The 22,378-nt window shown below is 37.8% G+C and overlaps 1 protein-coding gene across 1 annotated transcript in view; it reads left to right on the top strand.

The window, feature by feature from the left end:
* Positions 1 to 22,378, top strand: part of LOC132590564 (carnosine N-methyltransferase-like) — a 23,107-nt gene extending 729 nt beyond the window's left edge. The window contains exons 2-8 of the mRNA XM_060263502.1: positions 3,912 to 4,107; positions 4,851 to 5,014; positions 9,262 to 9,402; positions 12,757 to 12,935; positions 14,864 to 14,977; positions 21,157 to 21,260; positions 21,676 to 22,378. Coding sequence (XP_060119485.1) covers positions 3,912 to 4,107; positions 4,851 to 5,014; positions 9,262 to 9,402; positions 12,757 to 12,935; positions 14,864 to 14,977; positions 21,157 to 21,260; positions 21,676 to 21,786 — 1,009 coding nt within the window. The 3' untranslated portion in view covers positions 21,787 to 22,378. The remainder of the gene's footprint in view (positions 1 to 3,911; positions 4,108 to 4,850; positions 5,015 to 9,261; positions 9,403 to 12,756; positions 12,936 to 14,863; positions 14,978 to 21,156; positions 21,261 to 21,675) is intronic.

Raw genomic sequence — 22,378 nt, 5'->3', positions numbered from 1 at the left:
TCTCAGAACGCATTGCTGGGAAACAGTGATAACTAAGGAGACATAGAGCTGAAAATAAGTTTGTAAAGTAGGTATGCCCCGACTTGAATAGCCCAAGCTAGCCTGATCTCAGAAGCTGGACAGAGTTGGCCCTGGTTGGATGGGAATGCTACCAAAGAAGTCCAAGATCTTTACTCAGAAGCAGACAATGACAAACCACCTGTGAACATCTCATCCCTTGAAAATTGTATAAGAGTGGCATAAGTTGACTGTGCCTTGATGGCAAAAAAGTAAATATGGCTTGAATATCCTGGAGCCTTTCTTGATGGTGTGATACCAGAAAAATAGTCCTTCAAACTGTAGGCTACTTGCTTTTTAAATTCTGAGAAAGTTCTTATTATTCAGTAGGTTTCTATCTGTCCCCTCCATCAAGGAATGCTGGTTATAGTTGTTTAATTTCAGAAGCTTTGTGTGTGGTGAACTGGAGATTGTTCACAAGCATTCTTTTCCTTTCTGTTTTATCATACCAAGCCTTTGGAGATAGGTCAGGCTCAAGGTCAGCCAGCAAACTTTATGACAGAGCAGGGATTTGAACTTGGGTCTCCCAGGCTGACCACCGCTCACGTTTTCCCACACCACTGTGGCAGTGTACAAAGCCTCCATTCTGCTTTGCAGGAGTCTACTTTGTACATCCTTCTCATATAAATATCAGTCCTTCAGGAACTTTAAAAAATGTTGCTGTTAGAAGGAATGTTAGTATAAGTTGATGCCGTGATAGTTTACGGTGTCCTGTAGGAACTCATACCGAGTTAGTTGTCCAGGTTTACCTTCACCAAAGTCTTGGACTTGGCTTTTAAAGTGTATTAGGAATATTTGTCTTTCCGTGGCTGTCCTGAAGATGATCAGGATCTCTCTTTTTTTTAGCGTTTTGTCTCCTCTAGCAAAGAATTAATAAAATGTTGGGTAGAGTAGTGAAGAAACTAGCTCTTTACTGGCCCTCAAAGTTTGTTAAAGGCAGCAATAAGGTGGCTTTAGATGTCTGGTTGACAGTAAAGTTGCATGTAGTGGTTTTTGTTTGTCTGCAGTTTGACACCTAGTTTGATCTAGATTTTTGAAGTTGAATCAAGACCTGGCAAATTTGAATCTTGTATACTAGCTTCTCATGGGAAGATTGAAGTCTACTTCAAACGTCAAGATAATCGGTACATGTGCATATTGCATGCTTGTGCTATTTTCTATAATGTACAAGCTATTTTCTGTGTTGCATGTTTGGTATATGTGCATTCTGCAGGGTCACATCACTTCATTCAGAAGTATATCAGAGCTGTCAGTGGCTTGTAGGACAAAATGCATGTGGTCTTTGTATGTTAATGCAATATTAAATATATTTAGTTTTGGCGCTATAGTGAACATAGCCATAACTTTTTCCCAACGTATGTCAAGATGTGTCATAGTCAAGTAACATCAGGTATGGTCTGCTTGTGCTGTAAGTTAAAACTATGGTAGAATGGTTCGTGTCATTTCAGACTAGTGGAAGAGAGGGTTCTGAGATCTTTTAGTTGGAATGCTAGGGATTGAACCTGGGATGTCCTGTATGCAAAAAACTTTTAGCCTCAGCCTTTCCAAAATTAGCAGTGAGTGGAGAGCATTCTAAGCCTGATGTACTTTAAAAAAAACTTATATAAAATCTTATGGGGCATTTGGAAACTGGACCCACTCATTCTCAGCCTAATATAGAAGAGTCCACCTTCTGGATTCTGGCATGTGTGCAGAAATTGGCTGAGAAGCTAAATGAATTTTTTGCCTCCGTCTTCACTGTGGAAGACGAGAACTTTTTGCCCGCCCCAGAACCACTAATTTTGGAAGGGGTGTTGAAAGACCTGAGTCAGATTGAGGTGACAAAAGAGGAGGTTCTACAACTGATAGACAAATTAAAAACTAATAAGTCACCGGGTCCAGATGGCATACATCCGAGAGTTCTGAAAGAACTCAAAGTTGAACTTGTGGATCTTCTAACAAAAATCTGTAATCTTTCATTGAAATCTGCCTCCGTTTCTGAGGACTGGAAGGTAGCAAATGTCACCCCCATCTTTAAAAAAGGTTCCAGAGGAGATCCAGGAAATTACAGGCCAGTCAGTCTGACTTCAATACCGGGAAAGTTGGTAGAAACCATTATCAAGGACAGAATGAGTAGGCACATTGATGAACACGGGTTATTGAGGAAGACTCAGCATGGGTTCTGCAAGGGAAGATCTTGCCTCACTAACCTGTTACATTTCTTTGAGGGGGTGAACAAACGTGTGGACAAAGGAGACCCGATAGATGTTGTTTACCTTGACTTCCAGAAAGCTTTTGATAAAGTTCCTCATCAAAGGCTCCTTAGAAAGCTTGAGAGTCATGGAGTAAAAGGACAGGTCCTCTTGTGGATCAAAAACTGGCTGAGTAATAGGAAGCAGAGAGTGAGTATAAATGGGCAGTCTTCGCAGTGGAGGACGGTAAGCAGTGGGGTGCCGCAGGGCTCGGTACTGGGTCCCATGCTCTTTAACTTGTTCATAAATGATTTAGAGTTGGGAGTGAGCAGTGAAGTGGCCAAGTTTGCGGATGACACTAAATTGTTCAGGGTGGTGAGAACCAGAGAGGATTGTGAGGAACTCCAAAGGGATCTGTTGAGGCTGGGTGAGTGGGCGTCAACGTGGCAGATGCGGTTCAATGTGGCCAAGTGCAAAGTAATGCACATTGGGGCCAAGAATCCCAGCTACAAATACAAGTTGATGGGGTGTGAACTGGCAGAGACTGACCAAGAGAGAGATCTTGGGGTCGTGGTAGATAACTCACTGAAAATGTCAAGACAGTGTGCGTTTGCAATAAAAAAGGCCAACGCCATGCTGGGAATTATTAGGAAGGGAATTGAAAACAAATCAGCCAGTATCATAATGCCCTTGTATAAATCGATGGTGCGGTCTCATTTGGAGTACTGTGTGCAGTTCTGGTCGCCGCACCTCAAAAAGGATATTATAGCATTGGAGAAAGTCCAGAGAAGGGCAACTAGAATGATTAAAGGGCTGGAGCACTTTCCCTATGAAGAAAGGTTGAAACGCTTGGGACTCTTTAGCTTGGAGAAACGTCGACTGCGGGGTGACATGATAGAGGTTTACAAGATAATGCATGGGATGGAGAAAGTAGAGAAAGAAGTAATTTTCTCCCTTTCTCACAATACAAGAACTCGTGGGCATTTGATGAAATTGTTGAGCAGACAGGTTAAAACGGATAAAAGGAAGTACTTCTTCACCCAAAGGGTGATTAACATGTGGAATTCACTGCCACAGGAGGTGGTGGCGGCCACAAGTATAGCCACCTTCAAGAGGGTTTAGATAAAAATATGGAGCACAGGTCCATCAGTGGCTATTAGCCACAGTGAATGTGTGTATATAAAATTTTTTGCCACTGTGTGACACAGAGTGTTGGACTGGATGGGCCATTGGCCTGATCCAACATGGCTTCTCTTATGTTCTTATGTTCTTAAAGGTGTACAATACATGTTGTCTCAGGGCCCATAGCTAGGCATGTCCTATTGAAGATCTTATGGGGTGCTCATTGCTTAAGAAATTTCTACTGAAATAGGTATGATCAACTCAATGAACCAGTTGTTCTCCTAGAAAGAGAGCTGGCTACTTTGCACCACCTTGTGAAAACAGATGGATTTTATATTGGCTAACTGTGGCTGTATGTTAACCATAGTTTCTTGTTCTAGAATATGTATGCTTTGGTTCCACAGAAGAATGTAATGTTTCTTCTTTTACTAATCTTGTAAATGAATGATTAAAAATTGAGAATCCTGTGTGAATAGCTGAAAACTTCAGTTTTCTTCCACGTTTACACTGGTTTCTGGTATTCATGTTATCCATTGGGGGTTTTTTTGTTCTTGTTTGCAGAACGAATATGCATGAAAGAGTGAACCGTACAGAGAGACATTTCAGATCCCTTCCAGCCAATCAACAGAAATTGCTTCCTCAGTTTCTTGTTCACCTTGAAAAAATTCGTAAATGTATTGACCACAATCAAGAGATCTTGCAAACAATTGTGAATGACTGTACGCATATGTTTGAAAACAAAGAATATGGTGATGATGTAAGAATTTTTTGTTTAAAATAAATATTTATGTGCTTTATTTAATCCTGAATATTTACTCTAAAAAAAGGTATTCCTATTACTTATTTAATTACATCATAACCTATTTTAAGAGTCCACATAGTTCTCACAGCAAATGTTAATTAACATTTGCTGTGAGTACTATGTGGACTCTTTGAATTAAACAAGTGTGCAGTCCAGAGATTTGCAGACCATCCATAGTTTTTGAGTAAGGGCTACATTAAATATTTATTTGTAGCATATTGACATCCTGGCCTGCTTGTACTCATAACTGGATAATACAGTCTCAAAACACTGTTGTAATTGTTTGTCACTAGATTTTCTGGTGTGAAACAGGAAAATCCAGTTGCAAACAATCCGTGCAGAAGCAGCCCTGGAAGGAGAAAACTATTTTCTAGTTCAGAAAAGCATCCCCATCTGGTCATCTGAAGAAGTTAGTCATACTTAGGGGGTGGCCTGAGTTTCCATTTGGTGCTCTCCTGTTTTGATTAATGAATCGTCTACTTCATATTTTGTCATGGAAAGCCATGTGTTGAAGGTTAATCAGAGGGCATCCAGTTGGTTTCACATAGGTCTCAATTATAGACCTGAGTTCTGGTTTTAGAGGTGAGAAGCAAATTGTTTATCATCTTAGTATTATTGCTATTTTGTAGTGTTACAGATTGCAGTTACTTCATTTGCTCAGTTTCTGCATTGATCCTGTTTCTTTGGATTTTTATCAGGGAAATGGAAAAATTTCGCCAGCCTCAACTTTTGACATGGACAAATTAAAGTCTACTTTGAAACAGTTTGTAAGAGACTGGAGTGAAACTGGGAAGTCTGAGAGAGATTCCTGCTATCAGCCAATCATTAATGAAATTGTTAAGAACTTCCCAAAAGACAGCTGGTAAATAAATTTGTTTATTTTACAGAAAGTATGCTCAGTAACGTGTGTGTTTCTAAAGGACTTTTAGACAAAAAAAGCTCTGAAATACTATTAGGAATGATATGCAGAAATTCACTTAACTGTATAATGAGAAGCCGCCTTTGACTTCGGCTTATCTTTCTAACATGATTGTGTTCAAAATTTAAGTTCATTGATTGAGCAGTTCAGTGCAAAATTGTGGTTGTATAGAGAACACCCTACTTAGTTTTGACAAGATAAAACCTTGGATTAGTAGCAAGTATCAATTTCATGTTTACACATTACTTTATATTTTATTTTAAGAGGAGTAAATTGAGATGTGAAACTGATTTGGCTGTGACTTAACTGCTAGGTTCTCATAGAAACAATTGGACTAAAAAGCTGTCTTGTCCATCCTTTTGTCCTGAGGCAGAATGCCACAAGTGGAAAGCAGGTGCACCGCTGGAAAATACAAAGCAAATGGTTCCCGGTAAATCTTGCAAGAGACCAAGCCACACATTTGAGGGGAAACCAAATCATGTCTTTAGCCGTAATCTGAAAAGAATGTAGAAGATACTGTAATTTACAAAGTGCTTACTTTGTAATCTTTCTATCCTTTAATCTGAGGCCTGATTGCGCTGGTTATAAATAGCCAGTGATTTGTCTTCTGAACTTCCTTATATAAAAACTGTACATGTCAGTCTTTGATTTTAGAGTGCCTCTTCTAATGTGTCACTTGACTCTCTTGACAGAATTCCAATTATGACCATAGTCTGAAATAACCAGATTTCCTCAGTTTTCCCACTTTTAATTTTTCTTGCAGTCATTGCTACTGCATTATCTAGCCAACTGAGAGAGTTTTTCACGAAGATAAAGGCTCAAAAACTCATACAAAATATAACATGAATACCCTTCCCTTGTTAGATTCAAGGCATTCAAGAATGTCTTCAGTTATAGAAAAGCCTACGGGGTAAGTTTTTATGCATTTAAATAAAAAGGTTTTTAAATCATTCTCCTCTCCCTAGCTTAGTGGGAAAAAAGATGCTTTATAATGGTACCATAAAGTTTTATAGGAATGTTTACTTTTAAGAATAAGTACTGAAAACTGCCTTCTGGGGAAAAAAAACTTTTCAAGCTAGCTAGTCTACATACACATCTGGAAGGTTAAATTTTAGGTTTACCGAAATGTTCTCTTACCAGGTTACTCTGTGTTGTTTTTAAAATTATTTGTATACAAGAAGGAAATGGATTGCAAAATAAGCTAGATTGAAAAAGTTTAGGGCTATTTTTAGAAAATCACAAGGTGCCACTAGAACCCTAATGCAGAAGTTTTAAACATATTTTGTCCTTTGACTCTCCAGTGGAAGTGTTTTGTTTTGTCCTTATAGATGCTAAAATTAATAAATAGTAGTTTTTCATATTTAATTGAAGTAGTTGTCATTTTGGAAAGTGTAGACCACTGTCAATAAGCACTGTTTTGTTTTAGTAGGAAGCAATTTTTATTTTATAAAAATAAAAAAAATAAACATCAGTTATCTAGCTCTACATTTTGTATGCAGAGCTAAGGAGGTACATGCACTGTAGCTCTCAAATTACTCCTTCTGACTGCAGCAACATGTATTGGGGAACCATTTTGGGTGGGGGGGGAGGATCCCAGGGCCAGTATGTGGTGTTCTTCTAAATTTTGAATGCTTACTTTGCCTGAATTACACTTGTTGAGTTTCTTGTCTATACAATTTCAAATCATCTGGCTTCTTTTGAAATGCTAACTATTTTTGTAGAAACTGAAATACCTAGCTCAGTTGATCCCAGATATAAGCACTATGTAGAATTACAGTTAAGAAATTTGTATAATATAAAGGGATTTTTTTTGCTTATTTAAAATAAGTAAACAAGTACAGTTTCAGGTATGACGCTTAGTATGATTGGGATTCTGATTGTGCTAGAAACAACTTTAAAAATGGCAATTGAGAAAAAATGCTTAATAAGTGTTGTATAATCTCATTTAAACCTATGGGATTCTTTGTTCTTTGATTATGAGTTTAGCTTTGTGCTGCTGAAGAAGGTTTCTATCACTTGGCATTTATCTAGCCTAAACAAGTACATCTAAAAAAATAATTTGTGGAAGACATTCAGGAAATAAGTTTGTGTCTGTAAGTCTGACCTTGAGGTCACAAAAACTGTTTTTTGATTTATTTAAAAATATTTAAAATTATTTTTATAAACATAATGTGGTTTGAACAGCCCAAAATATTTTGTCAAACCTTACACTTGGTTTTTTCAGTATAGCATTTGTAGTTACATTCAGAAATTTGAAGTTAAGCAACTTCTGTAGGAGGTTGTCACTGTTTCTTTTGCTCCGCTGTTTGATTTCTATTACGTTTTGTGTTAGTTTGTATGATTTTAACTAAAAACAATTTTCCGTTAATTAAAGTAATTAATTGGCAGAATTACTATTGCAATTTATTTTATACAGTTTGTACACTGTTCTCAAGTAAACTACAGAACAGCACTTTATCATTAATTTTCAAGTAGTTCTGTATTTAAAACTTACATTGGTCAGAATTTCAGTTTTCTTGAAATTTCAGGCGTAGTATTTTGCCTGATAGTTAAAGAATGAAAAATAAAGCATAATTCTAGCATTTGCTAGTTTGATATAGCTGAATTTTGGTAGCTTAGCTTCGGGATCATCTTCCTTAGCCAGAGGCCTCTGTGTGTTCAGAGGTCCTCACAGAGTTCTTTCTTGTGTGAAATGCAAAGGAATGTGTTTTCCTCTACTGAAATGAAAAGAGTAATTTTGGTTGGAGGAGGTGTTCAAATACATTGGAAACTAGCTCATCCAAAGAAGTTTCAGGACATTGAAAAATGTGTTAATAATCAGAACACCCCTGTTTATCATGAAAATGACCTAACAAGACGGTTCCTTGAACCATGTTGGTGACATAGGTGGAATATTGGTTGGATGATAGCTATGTGGCTGAATTTAACATTGGCTCACTTTTGAGTGTGGCATAGCCATTAGAGTGTTGAACCAGTCCTTGAGAGATTCAGGTTCAAATTTCTGCTGGTCAGGCACACTTGATATCCTTTGTGTAGTCATTCTAAGCCTAAGTTCCGCAGGGCCTGTAAGACAAAGCTGTTTCACGAGGCCCTCAACTGATGCGGTGGATGTTTTGTTAATTTGCGGCCTCCCTGCTGAAATAATTCTGTTGAGTCGTCTATTTTATACCAGTGGGGGGATGTATGGGAAAAGTGGATGCAATTGATACCACTATCTGCAGAATTGGAGTTCGTTTTTAGAATGTTATATTGTTTTATTATAAGAATTTGGTTTTAACTCTATTGATTGATTGTTGTTATCTGCTCAGTGCCCATTCGAGGAAAAGTGGGTTATAAATTGAAAATAATAAATAAATAAAATAATAAGCTATCTTTCAGGGTGGTTTGTTAATTTGCGGCCTCCCTGATGAAATAATTCTGTTGAGTCGTCTATTTTATACCAGTGGGGGGATGTATGGGAAAAGTGGATGCAATTGATACCACTATCTGCAGAATTGGAGTTCGTTTTTAGAATGTTATATTGTTTTATTATAAGAATTTGGTTTTAACTCTATTGATTGATTGTTGTTATCTGCTCAGTGCCCATTCGAGGAAAAGTGGGTTATAAATTGAAAATAATAAATAAATAAAATAATAAGCTATCTTTCAGGGTGGTTGTGCCAATAAGAGAACCATGTACATCATGTTGAGCTCTGGAGGAAGACAGGAATAATAATATAAAACAGTAATGTATCTGATAGCCATTCTGTTCTGTTACTGATTTTAAAGATTACCTAAATTACCTTTGGCCATGACTGCATTAGTTCTGCCTAGGGTTATTTGTATGACCTTCAAAAACATATTTTGAAGGAATACCAAATCTATCATTCTCTCAAATTTATTCCTGTTTGGACTTAAAGATCATGTATTTCTTGTATCAAGGACATGGAACAGAATTCCACTGTACACAAACATATAGGAAGCAGAAATTCAATTTTAGGTACAGTTTAATAATACAATAAATACGCTTACAGCATATGGGGGGGGATCTGAAAAACTGGTTGCTCTCCCAGTTGTAATATCTGGCTGACTAAATTTTTGCGATCTCTCCAATAATTCAGATAAAAGAGAGTGAACAAACTGAGCCACAGCTGTTTAATCTGCCAGGGATACATGATAAATGCTTAATGATTATTTTTGTTGTGTTTCAGGGACCTCTCCAAAGTTAATGTTCTTGTACCTGGTGCTGGGCTAGGTAGATTGGCCTGGGAGATAGCTATGCTCGGTTATAATTGCCAAGGAAATGAGTGGAGCCTCTTTATGCTCTTTTCTTCTAACTTTGTTCTCAACAGGTACTTAATCTTACTTTTAGTTACTGGTGGTTGTACATATCGTTCTATATTCATATATCTGTATGTGCATCTAGATAGATCAGTAGGCTGTGTTGCAGAATTAATGTTAGCTATGTTTACTTAATACACATTTAATCAAATCAATATCATGTAGTGGTTAGAGTGTTGGCCTAGGATCTGGGAGACCCAGGTTCAGATCCCTGCTCTGCCATGGAAGTTTCCTGGGTGGCTTTGGGCCAGTCCAACATTCTCAGCCTAGCCTACACAGAATTGCTGTGAGGTTAAAATAGAGATGGGAGAATGTTGTAAACTATTTGGGTTCCCCATCAGGGAGAAAAGTGTGTATAAATAAATAAATTTAAAAAGAGCATTAATGTCAAATATTCCCTTCTTCCCTTTTGTTTACACAAAAGCAGTCTGGTGAGTTGCATATTAGACCTCCTTGTCTGCAAGCACCCAAAATGTGTTTTAAAACTTGAAGTTTATCAGCTGGTTGTTGCCCTGATACTCAAAAATCATTGAAAACTTTATTGTTCACTTAGATGTGAATTGCGCCATTGCAGCCAGGTGAACTGTGGCAGCAGATATGTCTGTGGTGCCAGTAGAATTTTATACCTTATAAAGGAAACCAGGAGATATCACCATCCTATTGGGACTAATTTGTTGATAAAGTAAGTGCAGTCCCAAACAGATCAAAATAAAGCAGGTGTCTGCCAGCACCTTAAAGACTAGCAAAATTTATCTGATTGTAATGAAATGTTTAGGTTGACTTGTGTAAAGCCTTTAAATACAGTGCATTCTGAATTAGTACCATATGCTTAATCTTGTAACATATGTTGTTATTCACTTATTATAAAATGCTTAATAGCTTATAATTGTGAAACTCTGGGAACCTGAACATTGCAATAATTAATATGCTATAACTTGATCTTTAATCGGTCTTTCTGGGTAAAAAATAAGTATTTGCCACTGTGCCCATCAGTTTCACATGTTAAATTTCTAAATACAAAAGTTAATACCATACAGAATATATGAACATTTGTAGTAAAAAAAATAAGGTCCCTTGATGACACCTCATTAAGTACCTTTAATGTTCACATAGACTTTAGTGTGCCTAGCAAGCTTTTTCCCATTTTCCTCAAATAACAGTTTGCTCTCTCATTCTGCACTGCATCTCAAACTGATTTTGAAAGTTCCCCTGTTGTATTAAAAAAGGGGGTTGAGTGCATAGAGGTTCTTTTTAGTAAAGAGAAAGAGTGAAAGTCTTGCTTGATGAATGGAAGGATCTGTGCATATTTCCAGTCCTTGTCTATTATATTTATATTGGGTGCATTCACACTACACTACATAATGTATTTTGCAACTGGATTTTTGCTGTCCTTACACAGTAAAAATCCAGTTGCAAAACACATTATTTAGTGTAGTGTGAACACACCCATTGTCTGAGAACTACATTTGTGTTCTTGAAAAATGTCATGCCACTAAAGCTCTGTATGTAGTTCCTCTTCCATCTTGGTGAAATGTGTGATGTGGTATCATCATATAGTGCATTTCCCTGCCTCTGCTGTGGGGTGGGGGGAAGTGGAGAGCTCAGAACATAGCATTGCATCACATATTTCACTACTGTGTGGTAGGGAGAGGAGGGGGAACTACTCACAGGGTCACTGTTCTTGGTGAAGGCCCTGTGTTTTTACCTTCTTGTTGCATTATTGGTTTTCTACAAGAACTTACTGTAGAACTGAACTACTTGATTTCCATCAAGATTTGTCCCTGTGTATTAAGATTTTGGGGAAATGTTAGTTAAAGACTAGATGTATGTATTTTTTTGTGCATGTAAGTTGAGCATTACCAGTAATCGGCCTTTTTTTAGCAGGAACACACAGGAATGCAGTTCTGGCTGGCTTGGTGCCAGGGGGTGTGGCCTAATATGCAAATGAGCATCTGCTGGACTTTTTCTACAAAAAGCCCTGTGTGAAACAATGGCGATGTCAGGGGATGTTGCCTAATATGTAAATGAGTTCCTGCTGGGCTTTTTCTACAAAAAAAAGCCCTGCCAGTAATTAAGATTTTGTACATGTTAAAATTTGGCTGTTGCTTTACTATTTTCCTTCAAGTTATTAACCTTTTTTTTTTTAAGGCATAAAGACTGAAGGAATAGAATGCTCGATAATTATCCGTTGAAGAACTTTCAAAAGTGCACATTAAAAAATCAAAATAATTGTTTCATTGGGAGTTTTTCCTCTGTATTTATGCTTCAAAGGCCTCCTGTCTTGCTAGTGCGAAAGAGCTGATTTCTTAGCCATGAGCAAACATCAAAAGAGATACTATAAATGCAAAGGAAACAAATGATAATTTAGGACTAAAGAGTAAGATCTGTCTTCCTAAAATAAGCAAATAGGTACTAGTAAATGCTGTTGTTACATTCTATATATAAAATGACACTTTTGCTTTTTTTGCAAGGAGATGCAATAAGCTAAACACTAAAATGCTGAGCTATGGATCAGGAAGTCCCTGGTTTGAATTTCTGCTATGTCATGAACTGCTTAAATGGCACTAGGCAAGTCATGCTTTCTCAGTCCCCATCTGTAAACCTTAACAAGAAGATTATATTTATAGGCTTTGAACATTTGAAAGCACTGTGTGAAGTCTTACGTTGCAATATTATATATGAAATAATAAAAGCCAAAGCAGCTTTGTGGAATATCGCAACTGTTGAACATCTCAAATGTCATTTAGCCTTTTTTGATTAGTTTATGGAGGCCACTCCTAAGTAGCTTCTTTATGACCTTTTGTTTCATGTTCATAAACAAAGGAACTTCAAAGGGAGCATTGTGTGTGAAATTGCTAAATTAATATCATTAATGGTTATTTATTTCTCAGGTCTTAAAAGGGATCCAGGATTCCTAATGCACCAAAGGTGCTAATATCTTGCATATCCTTGTGTAATTTTCCATTGTCTCTTCTTATCTTCTGTTAGACTTTGTTAATCTTACTTTGCCTGTCTGTTTTAAGTTGAAAGTGACCATCCTCAACTCTGAGTGATTTATTAATATTGTTGTTCAACCTGGTTTCAAATCAGCCTCTATTTATAACAAATCCCTCCCTCCTGCTTCCTTTTAGTTGTAAATATTGAAGTATCAGGCCCCTTTGGATTTGTACTCCAGTGTTTTTGATGAGGTGATCCCATGAAAGCTTATCCTATAGTAAATTTTATTAGTCTTTAAGGTGCCACAGACTCACCTTTTGAGGTGATTACATGTATACTGGTGAGAATCCAAGCTCAAAAATATTAAATATTGCAATGTTTGTCTTTGAAACGATAAAATGAAACTGTTTGATAATCATGTATTACAGATGCTCTGAAACTAATTCATACAAACTATATCCCTGGATTCATCAATTTAGCAATAACAAGAGATCTGCTGATCAGATACAACCAATTTATTTTCCTGATGTTGATCCTCACAGTCTTCCTCCTGGGGCAAACTTTTCTATGACAGCAGGAGATTTTCAAGAAATCTACTGTGAGCATAGTAAGTAGAAAGGAGAGAGAGGGGGACTTTAAATAAGGATAATGTTTGTGAATCTGCTTTATACTATATGCCACCAGCAGTAGAACTAGGAGGCTGTATGAAACAAAGCTTCAGATAATATGATTTTTAAAAGGGTTTTATGTTGCAATATATAAAAGCCAAAGCAACTTTGTTGAATACCATAACTGTTGAATACCACAAATGTCATTTAGCCTTTTTTATTAGATACGGAGTTCCCCCCCACACCTTGTAACTAATTTAAAAATGTGATTTTTAAAAGAGTTTTATTTGTTTATACACATAAAACTTTAAACCTGTGTCTTATGATATTCTTCTTCTGAAATTTCTTTTGTTAACTGGCCTTTGAAATAGTCTTTGCTTTTAGTATTTTTTTTAGCTAAACATAAGGAAGTGAACTAGAATGTTTGATTTGTCTAATTCAAAACCAGTGTATCCTTGCTTGCTAATTGTTACATGCTACACCTACATGTGGTTTTATATTGTGATATTGTGCTACAGCACAAGAAAATCCTGTTTGAATGATAGCTATAGTACAATATTCAACCTGGTGTTGGATGCAGCATTCAGCAACATGGAAGATATTAGCACAGATCTGTTTTAAGAAGCCTTATGATTATTTTTTAGAATTTACTAATAAACAACTTATTTACTAATTAACAACTAATTAACAACATTATTATTCCAACATGCTTTTATAATAATAATAATAATAATAATAATAATAATAATAATAATAATAATAATAATAATAATAATAATAACTTTTTATTTCTATCCCGCCCTCCCCACCAAGGCAGGCTCAGGGCGGCTCACAACATAAAATATATTATACAACAATTATACTTATAAAATCATAGTTAAAACAGATTACAGATTATTAAAATTAACATTAACAATAAAGTGCTATAACATTAGATCTTCAATAGAATTCAGTAACTAAAAGCATTTTCAACGGCACTTCCTGGCTTGTCGTTAGTTGAAGGCTATTTTGAAGAGGTGGGTCTTACAGGCCCTACAGAATTGATCTAAGCATCATGGGGGCCGGACCTCCTCCGGGAGTTGATTCCACAGCAGTGGAGCAGCAATAGAGAAGGCCCGATCCCGGGTGGCCTTCAATCTGGCCTCCCTTGGCCCAGGGATATTCAGCTGGTTTTTTCCAGCTGACCTCAGCGCTCTCTGGGGCTCATATGGGAAGAGACGGTCCCTCAGGTAGGCAGGTCCTTGGCCATATGTTTTATGTTGGAAATGTGGGATTATAGCTAGTTCTGATTAGTGGAATGGCTGCATATATTTTGAAAGGGGAGGGGAGTCTTTTAAGGTCCATTTCTCTGTCTACATTTGGGGAAATGAAATGGTGAGATTGTAACTGAGGATTAGATGTAACATCAGCTTGACCAGCAAGGAACATAATAAATAGAATAAGGAGTGGATTATTTGCACGTAATATGTGCCTATCCATCTCTATACTGTATACTGTTCTCTATAATACTCTGTACTCTGTATATTGTACGCTCTAAACTGTGCAATATCTAGCTAGAATCAGTGCTGGCCTTATGGAATCCTATATTTGTACATACTAATCTTCTAGGCTTTTATGCAACATTTTACTTGTTATCTATGAGCAAGTTTGAGCAACTTGCCTAATACAGAGAGGATTTTGCCTGCTTTAAATGCCAAATACATACTTGTAATGTATAAAAAGTGTTTTAAAGTCATTTGCTCTACTTCAGTATGAACAGTCAGAGGGTTGATTTGAGAGAGCCCAAAGCTAGCAAAAAAGCCTCTGGGAAAAGATGGGAATTTACCTATACTTTTGTGCTCATGAGCCCTACCTGCCTATATTTGTAGTACACCTGCAGTATAAAGGCTGACATCTAAATAACTTTATTTTTTCTTTCACTGTACAGACATATGGGATTGCATAGCAACCTGCTTCTTCATAGACACAGCACATAATGTCATAGATTACATTGATACAATATGGAAAATACTCAAACCAGGAGGAATTTGGATCAATTTAGGTAACTTGCTGTATTTTAGAATGATTTTGTTTAGCAGGAGAACATTTAATTTAATCTTTTGATTTCTAGCCTGCAATTTCCTGCACAGCAGGGCTCAGGGCAGGTTTGCATCATAACATGTAGTTAAAAAAATTAACTTTATAATATTAAAATAAACAATCAGTATTGGTGCATAATAAAAATCAGTACATTACAGATGGGAACAGGACAGGTGAAAGCAAAACGGAAACCACAAGGTTGGTGCTCTTCAGACCACCACTATCACTAGACAGAGAGGTCCATCAGGTTGGGGCCAGGGCTGAGAATACCCTGTTCCTGGTTGATAACAGCTGGATGATTTTCAAGCCCAGGGATCACCAGCTGGTTGTTATTGGCTGAGCTCTTTGAAGGACATACCAAGAAAGGTGGTCCCGGAGAGTCGCTGGTCCCAGACTGTTTAGGACTTTAAATGTCAACACCAAAACCTTAAACCTGTTTTCCCCTTCATAGTTAAGAGTAGAGGGAGACTCAGACTTGAACTGAAGACCTATGGTATGAATGCATGTAGAAATTGGTTTATATAGCTGACATTAGTTGTGTCGTATAGTAATTGTACATAAATGTTTTCAGGGTCTTGTCCCTTGATCAACGCAGAGTAACTTGGACAAGTATCTTTCTATTGTATAAAGCCAGTGTAGTGTAATAGTGTTGGACTGGGATCATAGACACCAAGGATCAAATAGATAAAGCTTGCTGAGTTACCTTGAGCTAATTACTTCTTCTCAGCTAACCACCTCACAGGGTGGTTATAAAATGGGAATGAGAATGTATACAACCCTGAGATCCTTGGAGGAAAGATGAGATAAAATACATAACATAAGAAGAGTCCTGCTGGATCAGACCAGTGGTCCATCTAGTCCAGCATCCTGCCTCACAGTGGCCAGTAATAGGGCATAGAGACCGAGGCCTACCACTTCCTAGCTTTGGGATTCAGAGAATTAGTGCCTCTGAATATGGAGGTTCCCCTCAGTCATCTTGGCTAGTAGCCATTGATACTTGTATCCTCCGTAAACCTATCTAATCCCCTTTTTAATAATACATAAAATAGATAACAGTGGCTGTGGGAAACTGAAGACCTTATCTGAATTGTCTGGAATGTCATGTCAAGATGGAGTCTGTCATTCTTTGTGGTAGATAGGCACTTTTTAAAAAAAATTAATCCAGGTGCATACTGTTTCTGTTCTACTATCCTTTCCTTCCCATTGGTATTAACATTGTTGAAATCTGTTCAAGCAGCTTGAAAAAGAGCTTATTCTTGGTATTGGTATTAAAGCTGCTGATCAAACAAGTCCTAGTAAAGATCTGTACAAAACTGTCTGCAAAGAATGCATTCAAAGCTGTATTCAGCCTTAGTCTATCTGTTTGGTTTATGCATACTATTCTTGACTAGTGAAAATGGGACTGGGTGCAAAACACAGCCTGGTTATAGGTGAATTATTAGTGATAATGCAACAGCCAAGATAGAAGATAGATAAGATTTTTCATTGCTGGCAGTATTTCCTCTAAACTGAGTCAGTGTGAGCTAGCTCACAGTTTTTTAGCCTCCAGCTCACACAGTTTTGCCTTACCTTAGGAAAAATGACCCAGAGCAAATTAATTTCTGCAGTAGTTCACAACCATAAGAACATAAGAGAAGCCATGTTGGATCAGACCGATGGCCATCCAGTCCAATATCCTGTGTCACACAGTGACCAAAAAACCAGGCGCCATCAGGAGGTCCACCAGTGGGGCCAGGACATTAGAAGCCCTCCCACTGTTTTCCCTCCCCCAAGCACCAAGCATCACTGCCCCAGAGAGTTCCATCAGTATGCTGTGGCTAATACCCACTGATGGACCTCTGCTCCATATGTTTATCCAATCCCATCTTGAAGCTTTCTATGCTGGCAGCCATCACCACCTACTGTGGCAGTGAATTCCACGCGTTAGTCACCCTTTGGGTGAAGAAGTACTTCTTTTTATAAGCTCTAACCCGACTGCTCAGCAATTTCATTGAATGTTCATGAGTTCTTGAATTGTAGGAAAGGAAGAAAAGTACTTCTTTCTCTATCTTCTCTATCCCATGCATAATCTTGCAAACCTCTATCATGTCATCCTGCAGTCAACGTTTCTTTAAGCTAAAGAGCCCCAAGCATTTTAACCTTTCTTCATAGGGAAAGTGTTCCAGTCCTTTAATCATTCTAGTTGCCCTTTTCTGCACTTTTTCCAATGCTGTATCTTTTTTGAGGTGCAGTGACCAGAATTGTGCACAGTACTCCAAATGTGGCCACACCATCGATTTACCCAGGGCATTATGATACTGGCTAATTTGTTTTTAATTCCCTTCCTAATAATTCCCAGCATGGCATTGGCCTTTTTAACTGCAGTCACCCATTGACTCGACATTTTCAGTGAGTTATCTACCACGACCCCGAGCTCTCTCTTGGTCAGTCTCCGTCAGTTCACACTCCATCAATTTGTATTTATAGTTAGGATTTCTGGCCCCAATGTCAATTACTTTACACTTGGCCTCATTTGCCATGTTGACGCCCACTCACCGAGCCTCAACAGATCCCTTTGGAGTGCCTCACAATCCTCTCTGGTTCTCGCCATCCTGAACAATTTAGTGTCATCTGAAAACTTAGCCATTTCACTGCTTACTCCCATCTCCAAATCATTAATGAACAAATTAAAAAACATCGAACCCAGTACTGAGCCCTGTGGTACCCCATTGCTTACCACCCTGCACTGTGAAAATTGCCCATTTATACTCGCTCTCTGTTTCCTGTTAATTAGCCAGTTTTTGATCCACAAGAGGACTTGTCCTTTTACTTCATGATTCTCAAGCTTACTAAGGAGCCTTTGATGAGGAACTTTATCAGAAGCTTTCTGGAAGTCAAGGTAAACAACATCTATTGGGTCCCATTTGTCCATATGTTTGTTCACCCCCTCAAAGAACTCTTAACAGGTTAGTGAGACAAGATCTTCCCTTACAGAACCCATGCTGAGTCTTCCTCAATAGCTTTTGTTCATCAATGTGCCTACTAATTCTCTCTTTGATAACGGTTTCCATCAACTTTCCCGGTATTGAAGTCAGACTGACTGGCCTGTAATTTCCTGGATCTCCTCTGGAACCCTTTTTAAAGTTGGGGGTGACATTTGCTACCTTCTGGTCCTCAGGAACAGAGGCAGATTTCAATTATATTACATATTTTTGTCAGGAGATCCACAATTTCACCTTTGAGTTCTTTTAGAACTCTTGGATGTATGCCGTCTGGCCTTGGTGACTTATCAGTTTTAATTTGTCTATCAGTCGTAGAACCTCCTCTCTCATCACCTCAATCTGAGTCAGGTCTTTCAACATCCCTTCCTAAATCAGCAGTTCTGGAGTGGGCAAACACTTCGCGTCTTCCACAGTGAAGACAGAGGCAACAAATGCATTCAGCTTCTCAGCCATTTCCCTATCCTCCTTCAGTAATCCTTTTACCCCTTGGTAATCCAAGGGCCTCACTGGCTAGTTTCCTGCTTCTAATGTACGGTATTTGAAGAAATTTTTGTTGTTGGTCTTTATGTTTCTTGCAATATGCGCTTCATAGTCCCTTTTTGCCTGCCTGATCACAGATTTGCATTTGATTTGCCAAAGCCTGTGTTCCCTTTTATTAACCTCACTTGGACTAGCTTTTCACCGCTTAAAGGAATCCTTACCTTTTACTTTGTTTATTAACCATGCAGGCTTTTTAAAATACCTATTTGTGCCTTTGCTGACTTGTATATATTTTATCTTCTAGGATTGTAGTTTTAAATAGCCTCCAAGCTTCCCCAAGGGTTTTGATCCTATTTACCTTTCCTTTCAGTTTCCTCTTCACATGCCACCTCCATCTCAGAGAATTTACCTCTTTTAAAGCTAAAAGTGGTTGTGTTGGTCTTTTTGGGCAACTCCTCATTTATATAAATGGTGAAATCAACAACATTATGCTCACTGCTCCCAAGTGGTGTAATCACTTTTACATCTCTCACCAGGTCTTAGGACCAAGTCCAGGATTGCCCCACTCTTAGTAGGTTCTGTGACCATCTGTTCCATAGCACAATATTTTAATATTATTAATAATTGAGATTGTCAAGAAACTAATTCTTTTTCACCCGACTGAAACACATATTGACCCAATCAATCTGCAGGTAGTTAAAATCGCCTAATATGACACAGTTTTTAGGTTTAGCTGGTATCTTTAATTCTTTCATCATTTTATAATCATCCTCTATCTTTCGATTTGGTGGGCGATAACAAACTCATAGTTAAATTTCCTTTTGGGTCCTCTGTTTCGACCCAAAGCATTTCTAGAAGGGAATCTAATTCTGTGACCTCAGTCTTACTGGACTGTATACCCCCTATGACATACAAAGTCACCCCACCTCCAACCCTTCCCTCCCTATCCTTCTGATATAATTTATATCCAGAAATCACCATGTCCCACTGATTCTCCTCATTCCATCAAGTTTCTGAAATACCCACAATGTCTATATTTTCCCCCAACACTAAGCATTCCAACTCCCTGATTTTACCTTGGACACTTCTAGCATTTGTATATAAACATCTGTAATTTCCCAGGCAAGTTAGGCTCGCAACCTTCCTCCTGCTGCCTCGAGACTTTGCCAGGCAGTCCATACTGTTTGTCACCATCTCAGTGGACAACTCTAATCCATTGCCCGGTAGAAAAGTAAGAGCTAACCCTTCATCTCTTTGAAATGAGTCATCCCAAACCAGAGATATTTCATCTGTCGGCTTTCCCCCATGATTCAGTTTAAAAACTGCTCTGCCACCTTTTTGATTTTAAGTGCCAGCAGCCTGGTTCCTTCTGGGGAAAAGTGGAGACTGTCTCTTTTGTATCGCTCCCGCTTGTTCCAAAAAAATCCCAGTGCCTCCCTACACCATTGTCTCATCCACGCATTGAGACTTCGAATTTGTGCCTGTCTCTCTGGCCCTGCACATGGAACAGGTAGCACTTTTGAGGTCCTGGCCTTGAGTCTACTGTCTAGCAACCTAAATTTTTCCTCCAGGACCTCATGACTGCATTTCTGCACATCGTTGGTGCCAACGTGGTACATGTTAGCACCACGACCACTGGCTCCTCCCCAGCACCTTAATGACAGTGCCTCGCCAAGTAGAATTTTTGTTCACAAGATTCCACAGCTTAGAGAGAGCATTGCTGGCCTGTTCCATGGGAGACATTGTTCCATCTGTAGTTGTGCTGTATGAAAGATATGTTGCTAGTTTCACATTATCTTGATCTGTTTCCCATTGGAGTCTGTGCCCAGGACAAACTGATGTTTGATCTTTAAAATTCTAAACTGTCAAGCCCAGGAATCATCAAGGATACTGCACCACCATGAATTTCTCCCACCTTTGAGATACTGTGCGTGGTTATTCTGGGTAGCACATGGCTGAAAAGTTATAGAACTCCTTCCCATGGAAACTTTGCTTTGTCTAATTTATGTTGGCCTTCATTACCAGGCAGAATCTGTTTTATTGTTGGCAATGTCCTTCGATGTACACTTCCATAAGTTATTTATGATACTTTAGCTGTACTTGCTTCTGCTTGTATGTGTTTTTTGATTTGAGGATTTGATTTGATGTGGTGGTTTTATCTGATTTTGAACTGCCTTGTTTGAACATCAACATGCAGTTACCATAGGCAAATAATGGCCAGGACCCAACGTAGTGTTTAGTATGCAAGGCGTTTGCACTACTTTGACTTCAGTCAGCTGATCTCAGATGCCACATCATTATTTTGGAAACTAATTTTAGTTCCAGAAGCAGTTTGCCATTCTGAGGTGGGGGTGCAGTGGGGTTGAGAACTGAAGGGCCCCTTTAGGCTTACCGAAGTCAGTTCTCAATTTTTTTCGTTCCTGGCCACGTCTCTGTTAGATCATGTGCCTTCCAAATAGTGAATTTTAAATCCTGATACAATTTTAATACAAATCCGTTTTGTAGAAACTGACTCAAGGTTGGATTAAAGCTTAAAAATCAAAATGTCATTGAGTTGGTGGCAAAAATTTTTAAAGCATCTAAAAGTTATATTGAGTTGTGCAATACTCATAAGGCATATAAAAGTCATTGTCTGAGATTGGCTGAATAAAAGTTACTGACCCCTTCTTTGTCTTCTTAGGTCCTCTTCTTTATCATTTTGAAAACTTAGCAAATGAATTATCTATTGAGTTGAGTTATGAAGACATTAAAAATGTTATGTTACAATATGGATTCCATATAGAGGTAAGTATTTATAAACTTATGTATACTAACAGTGCAAGCTTAAACAGTTAAAGCTCTAAACCCATTGGATTCCATATAGAAAAGTGTTTACATTTGGTCTGTAAAAATAGGATCAAAAACTGTCCGTTTGAATTTTCTGTCATATTAAGTGTTATACACTGTTATTTATCCTTGTACTGTTACGATGCTACCATAGTAACATTTGCTTCTAATTAACCAAGTGTTTTCCATGATATTTCTGGTTATCAAGACACATCAGGGTGCCTTGAAGATAGTTTTCTCTATTATTAGAGGTGCATACAGAGTTTAAACCATGCAGGTTACTGGTGATACCAGACAAATAGTACTAGCAATGTGATAAGACAGAAGATACATTTTTGCTAGAATTAATAAAATGTTGCATTTTTATTTTCAGATGGAGAATGAATCTGTTCTGACAACATATACTGTGAATGAGCTGTCCATGATGAAATACTATTATGAATGTGTGATGTTCGTGGTTAGGAAACCAGAAAACAGTATATGATTATCCAGAAAAATGCTGGCATTTGTGTGTGTGTGTGTTAGCACAAATTGGCCTCTTGGTGATGACTGGACACAGCCCTATATCAGTGGTGCCTTCTCATTCCTCATGGAATGTAGCTGTTGTCTTTTTTTTTTTCTCCCCTTAATATGCCCTTTGATCTCTACTGTACTTCTTGATGGTTGTATTCAGGTAATAAGCACGGAGTGTAAATGTTCATATGCTTTTTCTTTTCATTCTGAGAAAAGGATGATAATTTTGATATGCCATATTTGACATTCAGAATTTTCCATAATGTATGCACAACCGTCCATTTTCATATTTCTCTGAAAGAATATTTAATATTATGAGAGAGGCGCAACTATTTTTTGGGTCCTGCATTGGCTATAAGACAAAAGAATTAGCATTTTTTATGCTATTCAGATAGCTGTCATTTTTCTTAGGAATATTGCAAATGTGGAAAAGTGTCATGCAAACTTAGCCATCGGTTTATCAGAAATTTGTAAATATATAATCACTTTGTAAAAGTGACTTATGTATGTCTTTATAACAACATAAATTAATTAAATTGCCTGTTTTGGGGACTGAGAGTAAA

Source organism: Heteronotia binoei, unplaced genomic scaffold (genome assembly GCF_032191835.1).
Source record: "Heteronotia binoei isolate CCM8104 ecotype False Entrance Well unplaced genomic scaffold, APGP_CSIRO_Hbin_v1 ptg000303l, whole genome shotgun sequence".
NCBI lineage: Eukaryota > Metazoa > Chordata > Lepidosauria > Squamata > Gekkonidae > Heteronotia > Heteronotia binoei.
Note: the sequence above shows the minus strand (reverse complement) of the source record. Positions and strands in the feature narration are given on the sequence as shown.